We start from the raw sequence: 21,784 nt of genomic DNA, 5'->3' as shown, positions 1-21,784 counted from the left end.
GCTTCCCCTACCATTTCCACAACTTAGTATTTCAGGGTTAGAAAAGGTTGCGTTCACCCATCTATATCAAAACCCCATCACACCGTTTAGTTGAAAATACTCATTCAAAAGTACAAAACTACAACAGAATCCAGTGTATTTACACTGCTTTTATTTCAGCGTCTGTAGTAGTAAACATGTTCTATTTGAACATGGTCTTGGATTCAACTCATATTAGAAATACACAGACTTCATGCCCGGAAGGTAAGGGAACCCAAAAACTTTGCCAAATGACAGACTAAGTTTACTTTTTTGAAACTTTGCATGAAGACAGCCAAAATGTAATACTTTTAAAAGACAGGCTGTATTTAAATTTGGAGGGAATAACATCTCTTTAAAAAAAACCCCCAAACCAACTCCTAGACACTGATTTAATGAAAAGGTTATAGGATCATTAAGGGAGGCAAAATTACACAGTTACGCTATAAGAGATCATTGAGTTTTGACCAAAGGAGATTTTGGCAGTAACGCGACAGAAGCCAGTTCTTTTAAATCTACAGTTTTTAAGAGCAGCGGGAGGGTGATATGGTAAGGTTATAGAGGACCACGGTGAAACTCTCCCTGCCTCCAGACAACTGCTCCTCACAAGATTCTGAACACAACAGAATCACAACAAAATGATGATGTCGCAACAATAAGACAATGCTCCAAAAACCAAACTAGATGCCACCTGCAATGGCAAGGTTTAAGTCACCCATTCCCTGCACTGCAAGGGTAATAACAATACATCTGTTTGTTACATACACTGCTGCTTGGATTTATGAATTGCCTATTAAGACAGCAGTCCAGATTTTAAGTTTTGTAATTGCTAGGTTTGGGAACAAACACACTAAATTTCACGAAAATTGTTTTTATGGCTGCTATAGATAAAAGCAAAGAACCAAAGCCACTTATATTAAAACACAACTATTTTCCACGTTTCTGCAGTTGGAAAAGACCCATGTGTTTTGAGAATCCCAAGCTAGTTTTAAAACGGACTGGCATTTGAAAGGTGACATTCATTAAATGTTAACGGAAGAAAATTCAAAAAGATCACAAGCACCTTTCCAGAAATTTGATCTATCAGTTAATTTAATATTAAAATACTCTTTTATTTCCCTTTACACATCGAGTCTATTTACTGCTTATTGAAATTATGGAGGAAGGCTGTTAGACTGACAGCTCCAGAAACCACCTGAGATCTACAGACCAGAGCCTGCCATAAAGGCGTGATGTGTAATGTGGCCCTTTCCATCTTGCGTCAACCTGTTCTGTCAAACTTCCTTCTGCAATGTTTACTGCTTTTATATCAATTCATTTCTTACACCTCCTTGAAACCGACAGCCACAAGTCATGGTGGGAATTCTCTATGGAAGCAAAGAGAGTAGAACTGGAAATGATTGCAAGTTTGTCAATTCTTTCTTATTGCCCTACATACTTAGGAGTGTACGATGTTACTGACTAATCTTTGTCTAATTTTCTTTTCAGAGTATTCAGTGACAGGGATTTCAGATTATAAATGCTATTCCAGGGCTTAAGTGCCCCAACAGTTAGAAGGGCCTAATGTGAACCACTCTGCCTGCAACTGTAGCTCAAGATTCTCCGTCTTATCCAAAGTGGATGTGGATAACAAATTCATTCCTTTTGCAGCACACTTTTGAAAATCTACTATCTCCCTTGAGTCTTCACACAAATACAATACTCTGTCTTTCCTCATAAATCAGGCTCTAGGGCCTTTGAGGATTCCCTCTTCTCCTCTGTTTCGTCTGGTCCCTTTCCAAGTCGTCCACCCTTTTCTTGAAGTTTGGGACCCCATGCTAGATACAGCATTATCCTAGCCAAGACACTACCAATGCTATTGAGATTAGAAGGATTACTTCAGGTCTTATTTAAGACACTCCTGTTGATACATCACAGGATGAGTTAATACATGTCCAGTTGATGACATTTTTCATGCTCTTTTCAACCCAAATTCTACTAATTATTCCCATTCTGAGTAACACTTTGCAACTCTTATTAAACAGCATTTTACTTCACACTACGGTGGCAATTTGCCAGACTCATTCTGATTTCTCATCCTGTTCCAGTGAGCATCTCTCCCCTCTCCTACACTGTTGTTTTTGCTGAACTAATGAGAACTTTCGCCCTAATTTATTGTTGAAATCCCTAATGAATATACTGAAGAATGGCAGATCCAAGACAGATTTTGAAGGGAACCCATTTAACATATCCATCCCTCTGTCAGTGAACCACTGATAACTGTTTGGAATATACTTGGAAAACCTTTGTGTTTTCCTTCATGACACCTTCCAAAAGGTAGATCATATTTTCCTGTAAGTCTTCTAGGAAATGGAGAAGTATACACATGCTACAATGAATAGAGAATACTGTTTTATTCATGGATGGTAAATAATGTTGCCTTAGCTAGCCCAGGACCAATCACGGAGAACTAGACACTGTGGGTTTTGTTAAAAGACTGAGCGCTGCAGAAATTAGAACGGTTTACAGTTAAAATCTAAAAATATTATATTTTCTGGCTACTAGTAATACCTAAATTACTTTAACAGTACTTTGCTTTACTAGTTTATATGGCATGCTTAATAGCAGTTTGTATTGCTCCACAAGAGAAGGTTTGTGTGCTGGCTGCATTAGACTTTTTTTTACAGTTCCTCTTAGGGATGAGAAAAGCATTTCAAAAATAGGACAACAGTGTTGGATAATTATGCAGAAGAATTACAAAATATATCTGGGGAACCAGGTCGTTAATAGTAGTTGAAGCTGTCAACCCCTTCAACATTTATCTTGTATTCTAATAACGCAACTGACTACATCTGCTGCATCTGAACTAACCGCTTTAGCAGGGAATGACTGAAATGATGGCCAGTTTGTCATGGTAATGGACTACTGAGACTTGCATCTTCGGGCTGAGCACAGCTGATCCCTGACGGATTCCAGCATATGCTCTCAAAAGTTAGCCACGAAACAAGTAAGGGTCAGCAGGCTCTGTCACAAACCTATCCTTACGGTCACAGGTCACTGCACTTCCTTATCAATCTGGTGAAAACAAATGCTACTATTGAGATTGCTCAAGTCGAATCGCTGAGCACAGAACGCTGTTCGCCATCATTCCCTAAATACTGAGCACAACATCATCGCAAGGGAGCTGCAACATGTCCACCGTAACGCCTCTGGCACCACCTCTGCTCCTAGAGTCCACTTGTAATCGTAGTCGTGTGGCACCAAACTGAGACCAAAAGGGTAGCTGCTGGAAACAAGCAGCATTATCCAAAACCCCTCTCAACTTTTGTAGAAACTGCTATATAAAAAGCTAAAAAAACTCAGATCAAAAGAGGAAACAGAGAGAGATTTCAGATGCAAATAAAGTTAGTTTTATAACAATTTTAAATTCTTTGGCCAATTCTAATTAATGTACAACTTTAACATTCTGTTTACTTTTAGAGACTAAAAAATACTTAAGAAGATTTAGGAGACTGAAAAATTAAAACTTTTTAAAGGAGGTTGGGAAGCTCAACAATTACACAGGTATTTTAAATAAGATGGTTTTATTCTGTGACTCTTCAGTGGCAGCAGTTTAGAATAATTTACCATATTTAAGTTTCTGGATATCTGCTGGGAAAAACAATTACATAAAGAATAGTAATTCTGTACTGATGTTTAAAAGAGATTAATCTTGTGCCTGACGAGTGTATTATTTCTAATTTTCATTTAAAACTATTTATACAATTTCAAAAATTCGTATTACTTTAGAGACAGTCTTTTATTAATGATTTAATAGCGTCATATATACAACTACAGATAAGCATCGGAGTCAGTGTTACTGATACTGAAGGAAAAACAGAATACTGTCAAATATGTATAATAGTTTAAGATTTTAATTCTAAATTTTGTGTAGCATATATATCCTCTTCTAATAGTTTTGTGAGTTATCTGTTTTCTGTGAAGATTATGCCATCAGTAGAAGTATCTCATTATAAAGTTCAGCTGAAGTCTTTAAAAAAAAAAGAAAAAAAGAAGAAACAACCCAGTCTTTCTGGGCTGCTTTATTTTCAAACAACAACAAAAACTCACACAGTAGTTCTGAGATGCTGTAATAAGACAAGTCTACAATGAAACATCACTTACACTAGAACTTCACTAACAGAACTGAATAATATTAATGGGCTGGGTGCAGTTTAACATGCTACAAATAGGAAATAAGATCAGAATCAGCACTGCCACAAGACCTTCTTAAAGGAGAGAAAAGAGTACTTATCAGTCCTAATTTCTCCACTGCCTATGTATGTGGAGTTGTGGCTATATAATCTTTTCTCATCTTATTTTCTATTCCTAGTGTATATTTTAATTTATTAAGTGCAAATAAGCCATGGGATCATCAACAACAACAACAACGAATCCAAAATATCAACAAGAACAAAAGAAACCACAAAGAAGAAATGTTAATGCTTCACAAGTCAGAGAGGGACAAAGCTTGATGAGCCAATTAAAAGCAAGCTTTCAGTGAATATACAGTACCGTATGAGGGCACTAAGTCTCTGGTATCAATGTCTCCACATATCAACACCTGGCTTCCTAAATGAAGAGTAAAATTATAAAGCTTTCACTTCAATATTTATTACCTCCCTTTGTCTATTTGCTGTAGTACCTGAGTGCTTACTTACTATGGTCTATATAAAACGTTCTTCCATCCAAATGTATTCTTTCCTCCCAACCAGGCTGGAATTGGGAAAGAAAAAGAAAAAAAGAGAGAGAGAAAATAAGTGAAATACTACCAGTCTCATACAGCTTGATGCAATACATTATTCACACCTACTTAAATTATCTGATAGATGCTTGTGAGGTAGAAAATACAAAACGATCACAGACGCATTATGTCATGGTCAAAAATCTAGGAACATTCAAAGAACTGACTATTTATACAGGTAACTGTATCCAATACAGTAAATATTTTTTTTAAAGCTTGGAAGTGGAAACTTCTTGCATCAGGCTTTATGCCCATTTCCTACTATGAGGAAATGATCACAAAGAACAGATTGTCCATCATCGGTTAGGTTTGAGAGTTTCTGCTTCTACTTCTGAAACACATGTGGGCTATTTACGTAAATATGTAAGCCAGGATGCCACTACAGCGGACAAGAATGTCTAACCTAGTCCTCAATTCTTCCCTTTTTATCCATTCCCTTTTCTCATCTTCCACATAATTGTAGTATAGAAAGGAGAATAAATGGCACTCTGTTAGTCTATGCAGTGCTGTCCAGACTAGCACTCATTCCACTTGTATGCTGTACATGAGCTTCACACTTCTATAAAATATAGATGAGAAATTATTTCATTTCAATCTTTTTTTGAGAAACGCTTGTTAAATTCTGCAGTCATTCCCACCTCACTCAAAAATGGTTTAACTGAGTGTAAATCTGTTACTAATTACGTATTTCAAATGATATATGTCAAACTCTCCTGATACTTCACTGCACGTTTTGCCTCTTGCAATTAACAGAATAAACTGTAAACTGGCCCTTCAGTTACTCCCATGCAGTGCCTCCTATCTAAGCAATGTGTCCTCCAAGATTAACGCATGCTCAGTGTATCTGGAGAATTGCAAAAGAACGGTTACTTCCACAGCTGTTTTCTTAAAGACAGACTGCATTACTGCTGTGTTGTAACCAGGAAATGCATGATCATAAACATGTTCAACTGTGCATAGTTTTTGATATCTTCAGTGATTTAAGACGCTTGGCCTGACAAGTGCCCTAGCTTGATTTAAATACAAAGCAAAACTTTTTGCTAATCAAGAGAAGGGCAGTGAGCTTTTAGGATGTTTTAGAAGAGGGTGTCTCATCATAGGTGGTAACAGAGGTTATCGTCCCTCACCACAGGTAGCATTTGTCACCACTCTTGCCCAAAAGCAACACTCGTTTTGGCCTGCTGGCAGACCGCTTCATCTAAGTAAGCTGTAACCCAGCTCAACGAAAGTGAGTAGGATTAAAGACTTGTTATTCAAACCGTTTAAAACTAAAATAATTTAATCTGCCGTGTCCTGTAGGGTGGGACAGTAGCCTCTTCAGCTGGCACAGCTCTTTGCAAGCAGCTTGTCTGTAATACATGCTGGAGCACTGAGAGTGCTGGGGACAGCTAGTGGCTTGTTGTCACTAAGCTTTCCAGTGTTGCAAGTACAACTTCAATGGCAATTTCTCAAAAGTATGCTTAGTATATATATAGAATCATAGAATGGTTTGGTTGGAAGGGACCTTAAAGATCATCTAGGTCCAACCCCCCCTACCCTGGGCAGGGACATCTTCCACTGGACCAGGTTGCTGAAAGCCTCATGAGGCTTTGATGAGGCAATGAGCTGAATTAACACTACACCATAAAAATCATCACCTGAGAAGAAGTGCTAGCTTTCATAGACTAGTCTCTGCCATTAAGGATGTAGTTTTTAAAAAATAAAGCTCTGTATTTGACAGGGCTGTAAATCAATATTATACTTTGGTTACAAGTATGACAAAACTTCTGATGTTAAAATGATAATCTTCTCTGCAGAATATGTAAGTTTCATTGAAAAAAAAAATCAAAATTTATTTAGATTTCTGAGCGCCAATATATGCTGGTACATTGATAGAGCTTGCTTTCAACGATCTGCTCCATTTTTTCCTAAAGCAACAGGTAATTATGGAAAAGCACATAGTCAGAGATAAAGCCAAGGTAAGTTTCTTCAAAGCTCAAAGCTTCAGATAAACAAAGAAACAGATCATCTTTTCAGAAATACTATGGGCTGGCTTCAAAGAGCCTGACTGATTCACAGATCACAATAAAGCTTTTTGCTGCTATATATACACATAGCTTTAATATCTTCAGAAAAGTGATGACAGCAATGTGTGTCCACATACAATATAAGACTGCAATAATAGATCAGACACATAAGATAGCAGGTATATATTAAAATACATACACATTATCACTTACAGGAAGAGGGCCCAAATCATTAGGGTTCAAAGATGCTTTTGATCTCAGATGCACTGGAAATTTCAGTCGTGGATCCTCCTGTAACAGAAATACTGAACTGTAAATCCAACAGATCAGTTAGATCTACATACCAAGTCAAACACAGAATCATCTGGAAAAGAAATCTTCCGACATTACAGTTATTCTTTTATTCTTATTTTTTGAGAACAAACCAAAACATGTGAAAGTGATAGAACATTTAGTATTTGGATGTGTCACATATTTTACTAGGATTCATATACTGAAATGATTTTTTAAATGTTAAGAGTTAGTTAGGTAAGACTTTGACTCCATTAAGTGTATTATATCCAGAGATATGCTTCAAAAAACACAGCTCTGTTCTTAGGAATGCATGCACTCCCATAAGTGGCATTTAGCTAAATATGCACATTTTTGGTTCTTAAAACCATAAGAGAAATAAGCCATCCTATCATAAAAAGGTTCGAAAAGGACGAAAATTAGCTCCTTACATTTTTATTAACGCTCAGGTATTATTACATCAATGTCCCAATGAGGCAAAAAGGGGCAAGTAAAATAGGTCACAGAAGACAAATCTAGACAAAAAAAATGCTTGAGATTTCCACACACATATCTTACCCACATGCACCTGGGAACACCATTAAGAACCACCATTAAAAATACGCCACGTAACTAGTGGTCACTGGGAATCTGAATGATGCCTAACAAATTAAAGTGCAACTTGTATTTCAAGGGTGATGTGAAATGCTGGGTTGTCTCTGACATTTTTTTCCTAGTGTAATTTCATTTCTACAATTTGTTGACCAAAATAGCAGAATTATTGAAAAATGGATCCTCATGACATAAAACAAGTACAAAATGGATTCTGTTAACTGAAGATGATGAACATACATTATATTAACAAAAAAGCAGTGCTAGTCACAGTGAAATACAATACAATTACGGACAGTCTCAAACTAAACAACAATCCAAATCTCCATTGCACTGTATGCCTCTAAACCCCAAATGTGGGGAATTTAAAGGACAGTACTTGCATGCAGCAATTTGTCAAGTATAAAAAGGTCAAATACAAAACATAAAACACTACTGCATGGTATATGATGTATAAATGCACCAAAATCTAAGGGGATATGAACAAACAAGCTTCCTTTTTCTGAGTACAGCAATGGCAGCGCTGCAGTCATTTCACGCCATTAGCTGCTCAAGTCTGCTACTACTGTAGGTGACTGCGCGGAGGTTCAGCGAGATTCCTACATCAGTCTTATGAAAAGTTAGGCTGACAAATCCCCCCTTGAAGACAAGACAAACGCCACAATAAAATGGGGGGGTATATAGGCAGGAAAACAAAGACAGAAACATTTAAAAGATGGCAACTAATTTAAAATTCATTATCTAGCATTTCTCTTACCCACGTCGTAGTTTTAGTATTATGATCAATGAAGAAGGGCCTGCCATTGGGTGCTATTCGCATTTCCCAGCCAGGAGGAAGGAAGCTTTGTGCAACTTTGTGTTGTGGTTTAGGAGAGTTGTAAGGTGAGGGCTGTGGAGACTGTGGATTGGAAAGGGTGTCCTTCACCGCTCTGCGCACAGGGGAGTCCTTGATACCCTGAAAAAAATGAAAGATGAAGATTGGTCAAATGTCACTCAATACTCTACAACAAATAAAATTCAGTTTCACAGCAATTAGTTTTTCATTCTAGATGTAATTAATACCAGAATTAAGCGCTGGGATTGATTTCCTAGAACTTCCTTAGCTAAACTCTGCTCCTTGTAACATACCGAGCTTTTTGCTGTGAAGGATGGAGTGTTTTATCACTTCCCTCTGCGATGATAACATCCACAGTATTTACATTTGATTATATATTTTACCGCAGCTGCCCTGTACATGTCAATATGTCATTTTACGAAGGAAAAAATAAAAGCATCGCTTCGTGCTTCATGGGGCAATGTATCTCACTTTACAACAAGAGAGTATCCTAAATGTGTGGTGATGTTATCCACTTTTCAATGCATTCCTCAACTATAACTACAAACAAAACAGTTAAATATGAACTTGAAACAAGTTCCTAAAATAAACAGAGGTTTGCAATTACAGATTTTGGATGATTTTTTTTTTTTTCCCCCTAAATAAATAATCACAGTCACAAAACTGCTTCACTGATCAATGCCTATGGGTTAAAAACAGAAGTTACATCATGTGGATTTTTTTTTTTGCTTGTTTTTTTTTAAATTTCCCTGGGAAACTACAGGCTTAGATGACTAAACAGCTTGAAAAATTTGATCCAGATTTACTCCCCTTTGAAAATACAGACTATCAGAATCGGGAAACAAGACTTAAGTGCTATGTTTAAATCTTGTTTGCATTCGCGCTTCTCAGTTACTTTCCAAAACCATGCTCTCATTAGCTGATACGTGACAATAGTTTGTTTTCTTCTTGTTTTGCTAATTATTAAGATTCAGTAAATCTATGCATGCTTATTCTGGCAATTCTCTAACTTGGCCTACATTTAATTACTATTTTTTGAGTATTGTATTAGAAAATGAGGCACCAACATGGATATTTACGAAACTATTCTAGCCTTATTTGCGGCTTGTTTTGAGCTGCAAAATGCAGTTAGATTACCGTGTTCAAAAGTACCCTTTAAAACACCTTGCATTAAAGAAAAGCTTTTCTTATGCCTTGTACACAAAGAAATTGAACATTTTATAATAAAATGACTATTTAAAAAAAAAATTAACTTCTAAAAAGTGGAACTAATTTTTTTTTTCTTGTGGTTGTATCCTTTTAAGATTTTAGTATCAGTAAGTCTACACCTTACTTTCTTTAAAAAAAAAATTTAATTCAGAGGTGGGTATAAGAAGATGTTTGCACTCTTCAACACCCTTGTGATTTCTGAGCATTGAACAAACTAACCACCAAACTGGTTAGCTGAATATTCTGAAGTGAAGAGAATACTGGTTTTGTAGCTGCGGAACAGGTTATCGCCCTTAAAAGCTAGCTCACATTTCAGATGCTTAGTCAGTGACTTCCACCAGCTCCACTGTCTAAAATGTCAACAGGGAGAGGAACCGCCCTTGATGTTTTAGTTTAAGACATTCAGAATATTTTAATTTAATGTATTTAAAATACAGTGAATTTGGTCTTCAAAATTAACAGTGGCAAGGGTTGTTTTAATTAGTTAATGTTAAAGGGTTTATCTGAATTACATAAAAGTAGAGATAATCTATTTTAAATATGAACCATAATCATGTTGCTACGATCTGTCCAATAATCCTACCTTTGCTTAACAACTTGCTTAATACTTTGAGTACATTTCAGTATAAGGAACAAAGAAGAATGATGCATAAAATGAACTAAATGTTACAATCTTCACTGGATTGTTGGTAAACTTTTGCAGGGGCAAAGGGTGCACAAGTAGGAAAGAGACGGTGAGAGAGAAGGACAAATAAGGTGCCGTAATTTAAGTTTGAAGAAGAAATTTTTAAAAACTTACTCGCCTCAACACAGCCATGTTTAACCAATTCAAGAGTTTTAATCACACTTTCAGAAATAAAAGACACATTGCCTTTGATTGCGTAAGAAGCCACTTAAGTTATTCTTCAGACATGTTGCAGTGAACATCATTCAACAGTATTCTGAATTACTTTTAAAGATACATAGAAGAAATTAATACCCTTTTGAAAGACAAGGAATATAAAATGCAATCAGTATCTTAATTCAAAGATTTTCGAAACTAATTGGATGTATTATTTTCAAAGTTATCAGAATCAAAATAAATGTTTCAACTTAAAAGAATATTTCTGATTTTATACACTCATAGCACTTGAAGGAAGCCACAACAACATGTGTTTCAGACATGCACACAGATTATGTTTTAGCTGAGCAAACCAAACAATCATATCTAAAACACATCATTCAGTCACCATAAAAGTTAAGTAACACCATTGTACAATATAAAGATCCAGACAGAAAACTGTTAAAGAAAACAGCAATGTATCAGGGCAAAACCAGCACCAGGGAAAAAGTGGCTGTGCTGCATGACTAAAAAGGAAATAAAAAGTTATAAGGATGACAAAGAATGAGAGGTCAGAAATAAGTGATCTTTGTTGGTTACAGTGTTTCTCACCTCTAGTGGAGCAGATAAAGTCACCGTGGGTGAACTGAGGCTACGAGGTCGCCTTATCTGGGGTTCACTTAAATGGTTGCTGCTGTTTGCTGCTGACCCAACCATGCCATCTTCTGCAAGCTATTTCAGAAGCAAAACCAAGTTATCAAATGGTCAGAAACACAGTTCATCCAGAGTTAGGGCACTTAAAAAATGATGTAATTATTTATTATTATTATGAAATATTAAATACACTTTCTTAAAGATAAAATATTTATTTTAAATCCATTGGAAGGGCAAATAATGTATCGCACTATTAACAGATCAACACAACTTTCAAATTCAAGCCTAAGAATGCATTTACCTCCTTTTACTAGTTCATATGCACCTCTCCGTAAATTCCTTCCATTGTAGCAATCAAATTAATCTGTACCTTATTACAGTTAAACGAAGTAACAAAAAAATCCCAGTCATCGCAATTTTTTATGATTATCCTGAATTGTCATGACACTGCTTAGGAATTTTTTTTTTTAAAATATCAGAGTTCTGAGGAGCTGCTTCAACTGAAATTACACTCAATACATGCAAAGTGTTTGCTACTTTAATTAAGCATTATAACAGATCATACCTGCATAATGGGCCGTGTCCATGTTGTGGTTCGATTGTTATGATTGACATAGTAAGTACGGCCCTTTGCATCCTTTCTTTCTTCCCAGCCTGAAGGTAAGCCTGGCGTAGTATGTACATAGGCCACTGAAGGCTGTTCAAGCAAGAAATTACTGTATTGTTATTTTATAATTGCAAAAAAAAAAATTTCATAAGTCTGTTTAAAAAAAAGGAACTTTAAACTTATAACACTCTTAAATACAACAAACATACAGAAAAACACGGTTTCTGGTTTCATTTAATATAAGCTCTTCTTCAAGTACCTTTGAGTCAAATAATTTTTTCTCCCAATAGATCTTTTGATTCACTTTTGCACAGATTCAGGTATCTTGTTCAGAAAGCAGCTAAGCTTATATGCCCTCAAACTTTTTAATTTGTAGATACACGTAATGACAAAAAGGAACTTCGTGGTTTAATGATTTGTCCTTAAAAAGGTGGATTTTTTTTCCCTTTTATTAGAATGGATAAGTAAGAATTGAAGTAACCGTGCGGTTGAGTCAAGATCTCCCAAGTTTTGTTCTTTTCTTTACCACAGGGCGTCTTGAATCAGCTGCAAGAAACTACGGTGGGTTTAAAAACTGAAGTTTAACCTTTTTGTTGCAGTTACAAATGTTGCATTCAGGGTTAGGTGTCCTGAAGACACAAGATACACCCCAAACTGGAGCCCCAACTTTACTATGAAAACATTTTTTTACTAAAAGTTCCCCAAGAAAGACATTGTTCTAACAAAAATATACAGGTAACACTAACAGCGCCAAAGGCACTAATTGTCACTAAGCAAGTTTTATCACTATCCAAGACAATGATTATGTTACTGCGCGTTGCTGATGTTGTCTTGTGTACTTCCTGTGAGGAAAATGAATCAACGCTTAAACCAACCGGATGTTTTTTCCTGGGACTTAGAGGGAAAAAAAATTAAATGCATTGTAGCACAAACAGCAAAGCTTCTTGAAGAAAAATAGCCTAGAGAGAATTTTTAACCCTGGTTGCATCTTGGTATGTATTTTAGAAGGGGAGGATGCCCACAGAGTCGTAGTCTTTAGACCATAAATTCTACATAAAACTACATGTTTATTAAGCATAGTCACTTTCCAGTTTGGAACTCCTCTTTCTGTTAAGACATCATTTGCTTGTATAACAGATTAAGAACAGCAATCCTGGCTGTCAGTGAAGCAAACAAGAAAATCAGAATACTCAGGATAGGTGCTTTTCTCAAGTAATTGATGTAAATACTAAGAGCGAGAGAGATACAGGAATTTCTGTCATTCACAGCAGACAGAAGCAACCTGCTAAACTCTGCAGAACAGTACTTCTGCTCCCTAATAAACCCATATATTAATAATTGCATCAAAGACTTGGCACGTGCAAGGTCCTTTTCAGTACCTATGTCTAGATCTTTGGTTCAATATGCATTTAGTTTAATTATTAGATCAATCACATTAGAGTATACATTCATACATTAATTATCAGGAGACTATAATACTAGAGATTGCTTCACTCTTTCAAAATATCTGCCTTGACAGCAGAAGGATGATGAAACCTAAAGATCTTCATCACATAACGGAGAAAAAACAGCGCATGAACTGCACTGTGCAGTGCTTTAATTAATCAATAACATTATTTCATATTACAACATGATATATGATAACATATATTATCAATAACATTAATTCCCTTAGAAACAGGCGGTTTCGTAGTGGTAAGAAAACGAACCAAACTGCTTTGACCTAGCAGTCTGCTTTTATCACTGCTTCCCCTAAACACGTTGTAGCAATGTACATGGCATTTTTCTTATGGATGTAAAATGGGAATTTACGGGGCCTTAAAGAATTTCAGGTTTAAATGCTGACAGGTAGCACCGCAAAGCAGTACAGCAGATAGAAAGTCAAAACTTGTACTTGACCTGCTAAACTTACTGCCCTTGTTGCACCTGAACATCAAGTTTTCTGCAACGTTGCAAGTTTTTGAGCTGATGTAATAGTTAATGCCAGAGTTCAGATTAGGAAGAAATGGTTCTGACTTCTGAACTAGAGAATGGACTTGCATCAAGGTCCAAGATGCAGAAAGCAGCTCTGGTTGCTGCCCCTTCCACCCCCAACAATCTGCTGCTTACACGAAGATGATTCATGAATTCTTTTTAGACTGCTTGGAAATGAGGAGATGTTTTTTACAAGCCCTTTCCTGAAAGAAGCAGGATGCTGCACTTAAAAACGTTTGAAGAAAGACTGTCTGTAAAACCAAATGTCTGACAACAGACAATTACTGGACGTAACAAGGGAATAGGGCTAACAAACACATGCATACCATGAATTGTCCTTTGCTCTCAAGGTCAAAGTACTCCAATGCTTATTAATCCAATTCACTTCTCAAAGGACTACATACTTAAGGTAACTGCCTACTGCAGAAAGCAAAGCATGTCTTTATTTCAGTCTATGGTATTCTTTACATTAAAGACGACCAACAAAACAGGAACAAAACCCCAACACCAAACCCACTTTTGAAGGTGGTATGCCCCAAAAGGACAGAATTCTGATTCACAGTCATGCTTTCCTTCTGACCTTTCACAGAAAACATGTTATCACGCATCAAGCGTGAAGGTGTATCATTTACACTTTGCAATTTCAGGGCAACTCATGGAGACGATGTGCTGCTGTGCTAGATAAAGGAGAAACAGAGTACACAGACTGAAGATATTTTTATTAAAGGTATAAAATAATTGCTGGGAAGAGCTGACCACTAGCACTACTCTTCTCAGAGCAGTATGTCTCAGCCTCACATCAAGAGAATGAGTAAGCCAATGAACTAGGGGCAGATACGGGTTTTTCTTTCATCCATTCTTTGGCAGCCCGAGTTAAACCCCTGTAGGCAGAGATGTAAGTGTACCTCACTGATGGTATCAACAACTTAAGAGTAAGCACAGGTGCCTCTGCTGTGAGCTTTTCCGAGTACGTTGCCCACATCTGAGATGACCATCGGAAACACAGCCTCTGTTTCAGGGCTGATTCATACGCAAGCAGCCCAAGTACAGGCAGAAGGAGACCAGCTCTACGGACAAATGATTTTGGTAAAGACGAATGACTGAAGGTTCACTCCTGCAAAGCATTAACATTGATACATGGCTCGGAGCTCTTAAATTCTCACTGGTGGGATGCAAATTGAATTCCGTGAACACCTGGAACGGATGTTGGAATACAAAGCAGTGCACATGAGTAAGAGATTAAAGACGTTTAAGGAAGACTCTTTCAACGATTTTTTAGTATGATCTTAAAATAAAAGCAAGGGAAAAATCAGCCTTGAAAATTATCAAATACCTTCACGTAGGTTAGAAACCAATTGCTAAGCTTTCTAAGTTTTAGAAAGGAGTCTTCCTGGTAAAGTGATAACTGCACAGATGACCATTCTTCTGATGGAAAAAAGCTAAGTATATTTAAACATAAAAATTTCTAATACTTGTAATTAAACTAAAAATCCAACACATTATGAAAAACTTTTATTCCTACCGTACCATACTACTGCCCTCAATGTTTAAAGAAACACTGAGATTGATCTCCTGGGAAAATTCAGGATATGTTCTTCCTCTTATCTGTCATGGCTATCCATAATAAAGGATATTTTAAAAAAATTAGAAAAAAAAAAAGTAGCCTGATAAAAGACTTGTTTCTATCCTATGGCTGTGTACTTTGAATATTCAATTTATTGTAAACCTGAAGTAGTCACTATCAAATTATATATGCAAGCACTATTCAAGAAATCTGTATGCTGAAAGTAGTGAACTAGAAAATTGTCATGAAGTGGAATTCGCAAGATGCCTTAATTCAGAGCTTGATGCACTAGAAGCTACATTGTTTCTGCCACAAACCAGTAAGAGTAGTAAAAGCTTAAAAAGACTGAAATTTAAAGTCATGTGAGAAATGCCACAGAAAGATTTTTAATTATATTGAATTTATATTAAAGGAAATTTTTTTTGCCAGATTGAAAAAAAAATAATCTTGAGCAACTGCATTATGGCTGACAGTACAAGAAAAGCCTATACCCACTTACAGCATACATAGGATGAACAGGTTGAATGCAAAATGATTTGGTAAAGCTTAGATGGCTAAGTATGATTCCAGTTTCCAGTTCAGTAACTGCAATCCATTCATTAATGTCTTCAAACTCTAAGAGTTTCACTGTTTTCCCTTATTTTACTACTTAGATTCCTCAGTGCAAGTATTCTGCATCTTATTACAAAATATTTTCTTTTCTTAAAGTATACACTGTCTATGCTTTGAATTACTAAGCAGACTCCCAAGAGCACGAGGAGTACTAAGCCAGAACTAAGGCTACTTGGATAGGGGCCTCTCTGTCTCTAGGTCTTTATTCAGCACACTAGCCACAAAGCAAGCAAAGAAATTACTCTTTCCACATCCTTATAAACAGTGATTTGTGTTTTACAATCATTCCATTTAAAAATACATATACAGTGGAAAACTGCTACCCAAAGATCGAAGATGTCAATTACATCGCACAGCAGGATTTAATAACTTTCTTTAGGCCTCTGAAGGTTCCTCTTGAAATTGAGGATGCATTCTTTTTCTACACAGTGCATTCTTTGCTCCAGCACAGTAATTAACTGTAATTCCTTTTCTTGCTTCTATTCTCAAGACCTCTTTCCCAGGATTCTTGCTTAAGTCAGTATATTTGCATTTTGAGAAGAGGACAGTTGACACAATCAGCTGGAGAATGGCCTAGATAACCAAGAACGGAAACGAGACAAGATACTGAATGGGTCAGAAAGTTGACATACTACAATAGGAAATAGAGGAAAACAGATGAGGAACCCAAGTAATACCAGCTGAAACAAACTATGAGACTCTTGATGGGTTTCTTTCCTAAACAGTCAAGTGCTAGAAAGACTATGCTATTTTTGCACTCGTCTTAAGTTCACAGAGCTGGCAGGCAATGATAAGGAGACTACCTTTTCCAAGACTGTTCTAGTGGTTTCCAAACCCTTAATCAGTGGTCAATAAGGCCATAGTAAGGCTCTGAAAACAGACCACAGACAATGTTCTAGTTAAAAATTAGATAATTAAGGTATCTGATAGTCCGGGAGCAATTGAGAGGGCTGACAGTGACTCACAGATTTTCTGGACCAATGGATAATTGCTACATACTCTTACCTGTTTGGTCTATTCTATTGTCTATTGTCTACAGCACAGAGTAAACATAAGCTGTGGATAAATCTAAGATTTTACATTAACAAATGGAATAATTTAGTTGCAATAATACACAATCTATTCACTATATGATGGCATGCTGCAAATTACCAACTTTGACAGTGAGGCTATAGAAAGACAAGAAAGATGCGCTGGTTATGTCACCAAAATAAGTTCAGCTATCACCAGCCTTTCTCCTTACTATCCATTGTGGGTTAATGCAACCCATAATGCAATCTGTAAAATGTAAAAAAAAAAATAATCTGTATCAATCTCCTCTCTGTATGTTAGATACCGGTGCAAAAGATATTCTACCACACCAAGCAGAAACTTGGGAGATTTATAAAGAGTTTTTTACCCCAAACGAGAACTTTTTTTAACAACGATCTTCAGTAAAGAGTGGGGGGTAAAAAAAGCATTATGGTTAAAGACAAAATGTCATGAGAATGGAGATGCTGGGACACATGATGTTTTGCTCAGACTAGTTTTACAATGTACCCTTCACAGAGGAATGGTAAAGGTCCTGGGGACTAAAAGAAAATAAATAAATCCTGAAAAGCAAAGTGGTTAATAACCACAGATATATTTGCACAAACACGTACTTTATCTACAACCATCAACACCACTTTTATTACACACACTCAAGTAACAGATTTAGCTATCTTCTGTCACTCCAGTATGAAGAGTATCTGGGGCAGATATAACACTTTTACTGTTACACATAATATTTAGTGTATCAATTTCTTACCAGCTATCTAAATGCTTAGATCTGGACCCACAGGTGGAAAACAAATCCAGTAACATTACTTTGCATGAATATGCCCCTGAATAGCCGCCTCAGGCCCCAAAGCTTGCCAAGACAACCCACAGATCACCACAGCCCGTTTCTGACTTCAGCCACGCTCTAAACCAGACAGGGTGAGGCCACGGTGGTAACAGCAACTCTCACACAAACCAAGAGCAGCCCGAGCAACCCATCAGGATATGCCTCTCTTGGGTTTAACTGCTGTTCCTGAAGGGGCTCAACTCCCTGAGCGCATCCGTCACCGGGCTGAAGAGCCACGCATGGTTATTGCTCCCTCGCCTGTGCAACGCGTCTTTCATTCTCACTGCAGAACAGAATCAAGAGGAAAGGCAGTCCTGCACTGGGACTATTCCTGAAAGAGCCACGCGGATTTAAATCATCTCATACGCAGGAGGGCACAGAACTCGGTGCTTGTTGCTCTTAAGGAATTCAGCTAAGCCAGTTATCAAAAGGGGCATCATCACTTCTTCTGAAGATGCCGCAGCATCACGTTTGAGTGCGGTGCACCCCGGTGCCTCTGTCGGGCGTGCCCCAGCATGCCTACGGAATTACACCTCCTCAGGGAGCGAGCTGAGGAACGGCTCATTTGTGGGTCCCAGTCCAGCGAGGGGTTTTGTAGGGATTCTGAAAGCAAAACTGAAGTGACCCGAAAACTTTTACTATTGACAGATTGTAATGCCTACCAACTTCAGGTGCGTAAAGGACAAAGAGAATGGGAACCTTTGAAGACAATGTTTTTGGATTTAAAGGCATGAATCCTACTTAAGTCCCAACTCTGCTACAGAGTTGGGTTTCAGAGTATCAATGCACGCTGAATGAAGATGAAGTGGGGGGGTGGGGCCCCATTAGTAAACTGCAATACAATTAGGTAAAACATCTATGATATACCTGTATTGATTGTGAGTCAGTGAAGTCTGAACTCAGTTATTTGCAGAAAAATATTAGTATTTTGCTCCAAAAAGTATAATCAAGACAAGATGCTCTGCCAACAGAAGACCTTCTTTACCTCACAGCTCAATGTAGCACATTTTAAATAGTGATTAACAAGTCAAGCAAGTTTTGCAAGGACACAAAAAACCTTGCTATTTGCAGGAACAAAATACAAGTATGCCTCTCTGCTTTTAAAATTCAAAACCCAGTAAATATAGACTGTATTACAGGATGATGCATCAACACCCAAATTAAGATCTGACATTACCCACATATAAATAGGAAACATACCAAGTTTAAATTATATTTCTGTCCCTGAAACAAATTATCTAGGAGTGCATATATTCATAAAAGCTATTTATGATATTTACTATAAAATTCTTTCCATTAAATAACCTGCTTCAGATTGACATTTAATCAGGTTAAAAAAAGAATGGGATGTTTTTGACAAAGTCCAATATAAATTAAAACCCCATTCCTTGTATTACACTTTCACAAAAGCACCTCCAGAATTTTATTGGATGAGCAAAGAAAAAATTCAGCCTTGGACTGCTGAACAACTACTGGAAAACAGTATTTAGAGACAGTGCTTGATAAAGAGTATTATTACCGTTGGTTCCTCACCACCTGTGACAGTTGAAGAACGAGCTCTCCTAGACGGACCACTCTGCTGTTAAATGATAATTAATGTTACACATAAGTATATTTAGTGATGAAGGTCACAGATTACTGTCACATCTTTAGGAGTAAGGAATCACAGATGCTCAAATTCATTAAAAGAGAGAAATCAGATGGAAATAATGTTTTAAGATGATAGCATAAAAAACCTGAGCCATCAATCACTGATAACCAAGTCAGAACCTCATAAAAAAACCACCATGGGAACTAATTTCAGGAGTTCTTGTATCCAATTCTATATGTTCAGTATTGCCAATGATAATAAGAACAACACTTACTCTAATTGTAACATGATTCCCCCCTCTGCCCAAACAAATTTTGCATGTTCTGCCCATAAACATGGTCTTTAAAAACAAAATGGATACATTCTGGTCATCAATGAGTGCACAGAAGAAGTCAGATGAAAAAGATGGAACCGATACTGTAAATTTTCAGTAAGGATTAACATAGTCAAGAAGAACACTGTATTTAGAAAGAAAGTATGTACTTAGTTGCTAGAATATAAATTATCATTAGCTCAGTAAGGATTAAATACGGTTAAGATCAGGTAACACCCTTGTTTTAGAGCAATGCTTTCAATTCTGCTGTTTTGAATATCTGCTAATGAAATGAATGTTTTACAATAAGAAAGCGAAAGACGTATCACCAATCCCAATCTGACTACAGCAGTTAAAGAAACCCAGACTCCACAAAGTGATATTAAGTGAAGAAGCAGAACGCCTCTGGAACAGACTGCATTTGGAGTCACCTTTGTCCAGTAGAGAGAGAAGACAGTTATAGTGTAATTGTACTGGAAACCACCCCACTGTTTACCCAGGAGAGAAAGTAAAGAGACAGACAATACTTCAGCAGCAGTTTGTGGAACAACAGCTATTACATGCATCTGTAAGCAGTAAATGTAGATACACTAAACAACTTCTAGAATGTGTCAAAAAATTAAACTGAGAGAAAAACGCTATGGTTATTGTAAATGTCTGCCCAATAGCAACAGAAAGAATGAGCAAAGGAGAGACATCAGCTTTAATAACAAACTTACTGATGTACTGTATTTACTCAGTATTTCCATAAAAAAAAGACACACAAATTTGCTATTTGTAGATTCATATGTAATATAGTTCTAATAAATAATAGGGAAAAAGCATCCTGGAAGAAAAGTATAATTTTTTAAAATACTAAATTACTTTGAAAACCTGAACAGTTTTATTCAAAAGCATATCTTGCCAATCCTATTTTAAGTAATCTCTCAACAGCCTACCACCTTTGCAATCCTCACACTTGGGTTGTAGGACAAAATACGTAGAACTTTCTATCACTTAAATCGAAGGGGTGCATGTTTATGATGTGAAAGAGAATCTTTTTTTAAAAAACATCTTTGTATCCTTTCCTGTTCAAAGAATGTACTTAAATAAAACTGCTGAAGCAGCTGCTTACCTGAATTACTCAAATTAAAAAGCTACAACAGATGCAATTCTATTCAGTTCTATTGTATGAGGACTATCACAAAAAGGCTCCTTTTAACTACAACTAGGTAAAACACTGGATCCTTTTTAATGTTATATAGACGTATATATTCCAAGTAAAATCTATTTATGGCACACAAAAATATACCTGATAGAAGAGTCCTGTGGCTGCTACAGTTCCAAGTATAGATGGTGCTACTGCCCTTTCCTAGTCCAGCTGAAAACACCCCTTGGAGGATTTTCTCTCTCCACTGACTATGTATCTGGAGTGTAGTAAACTACATTTCTATGTTAGATAACTAAAGTTAGTGTGACTATGCTCTCAGAGTCGAAACGTTTTTCTCTCACATGAATGTCCTCATTTTAGTTGCTGACCATGATGATATTAATTTGGTATCCATTACTCTTTGGGATAGTCATATGCCCATATTGGTTGCTGATCTATACCTGACTAGAACTGACCTAAGAAAAGATATTATTCAGAATCAGACAATGTTCAAACAAAAAGAAAGAAATAGAAGTTAGCTTTGGTTTACCAAGGATAATTGAGACTGTTCAGCAACTGCGTCTGTTACACTGCAAGATCTTAATCTTGAAGAAGGATCCCTTTGCTGGAAAACAAACAAACAAACAAACAGTTTTTAAGTTAAGGTGTCTTAAAACATGAGAGTTTATTCAGTAATTTTACTTTTCTCCCATTGAATCCAAACCCGTAAAAAAAAAAATCATATTTATGTTGCAGTGTCTTTGGTTTTAATACTTCTACATAAGCGTGGCAAGCAATGAAAAGAATCTAAATTCTCAGCATTCCATCCTGGACCGTTTCAGATTAACTGAGAAAAGGAAAGTGCTTGGATACACATCTTGTATTCATCTTCAGTATCCAAGTTACAATGTTTTATTGACTTGAGTTAAGAGGACAGGCCA

The 21,784-nt window shown here is 36.7% G+C and overlaps 1 protein-coding gene across 1 annotated transcript in view; it reads right to left on the bottom strand.

Annotated features, from left to right (window-relative positions):
- NEDD4L (neural precursor cell expressed, developmentally down-regulated 4-like, E3 ubiquitin protein ligase) overlaps positions 1-21,468 on the bottom strand; it is a gene marked incomplete at its 5' end in the record, with an annotated part of 45,077 nt that extends 23,609 nt beyond the window's left edge. The window contains 7 exons of the mRNA XM_009696747.1: positions 4,698-4,752; positions 7,000-7,077; positions 8,426-8,623; positions 11,145-11,264; positions 11,752-11,883; positions 19,330-19,389; positions 21,394-21,468. Of these exons, the coding sequence (XP_009695049.1) occupies positions 4,698-4,752; positions 7,000-7,077; positions 8,426-8,623; positions 11,145-11,264; positions 11,752-11,883; positions 19,330-19,389; positions 21,394-21,468 (718 nt within the window). The remainder of the gene's footprint in view (positions 1-4,697; positions 4,753-6,999; positions 7,078-8,425; positions 8,624-11,144; positions 11,265-11,751; positions 11,884-19,329; positions 19,390-21,393) is intronic.
- Positions 21,469-21,784: the final 316 nt, after the last annotated feature.

The sequence above is a fragment of the Cariama cristata genome, unplaced genomic scaffold, assembly GCF_000690535.1.
Source record: "Cariama cristata isolate BGI_N322 unplaced genomic scaffold, ASM69053v1 scaffold9820, whole genome shotgun sequence".
NCBI classification, from domain to species: Eukaryota; Metazoa; Chordata; class Aves; order Cariamiformes; family Cariamidae; genus Cariama; species Cariama cristata.
Note: the sequence above shows the minus strand (reverse complement) of the source record. Positions and strands in the feature narration are given on the sequence as shown.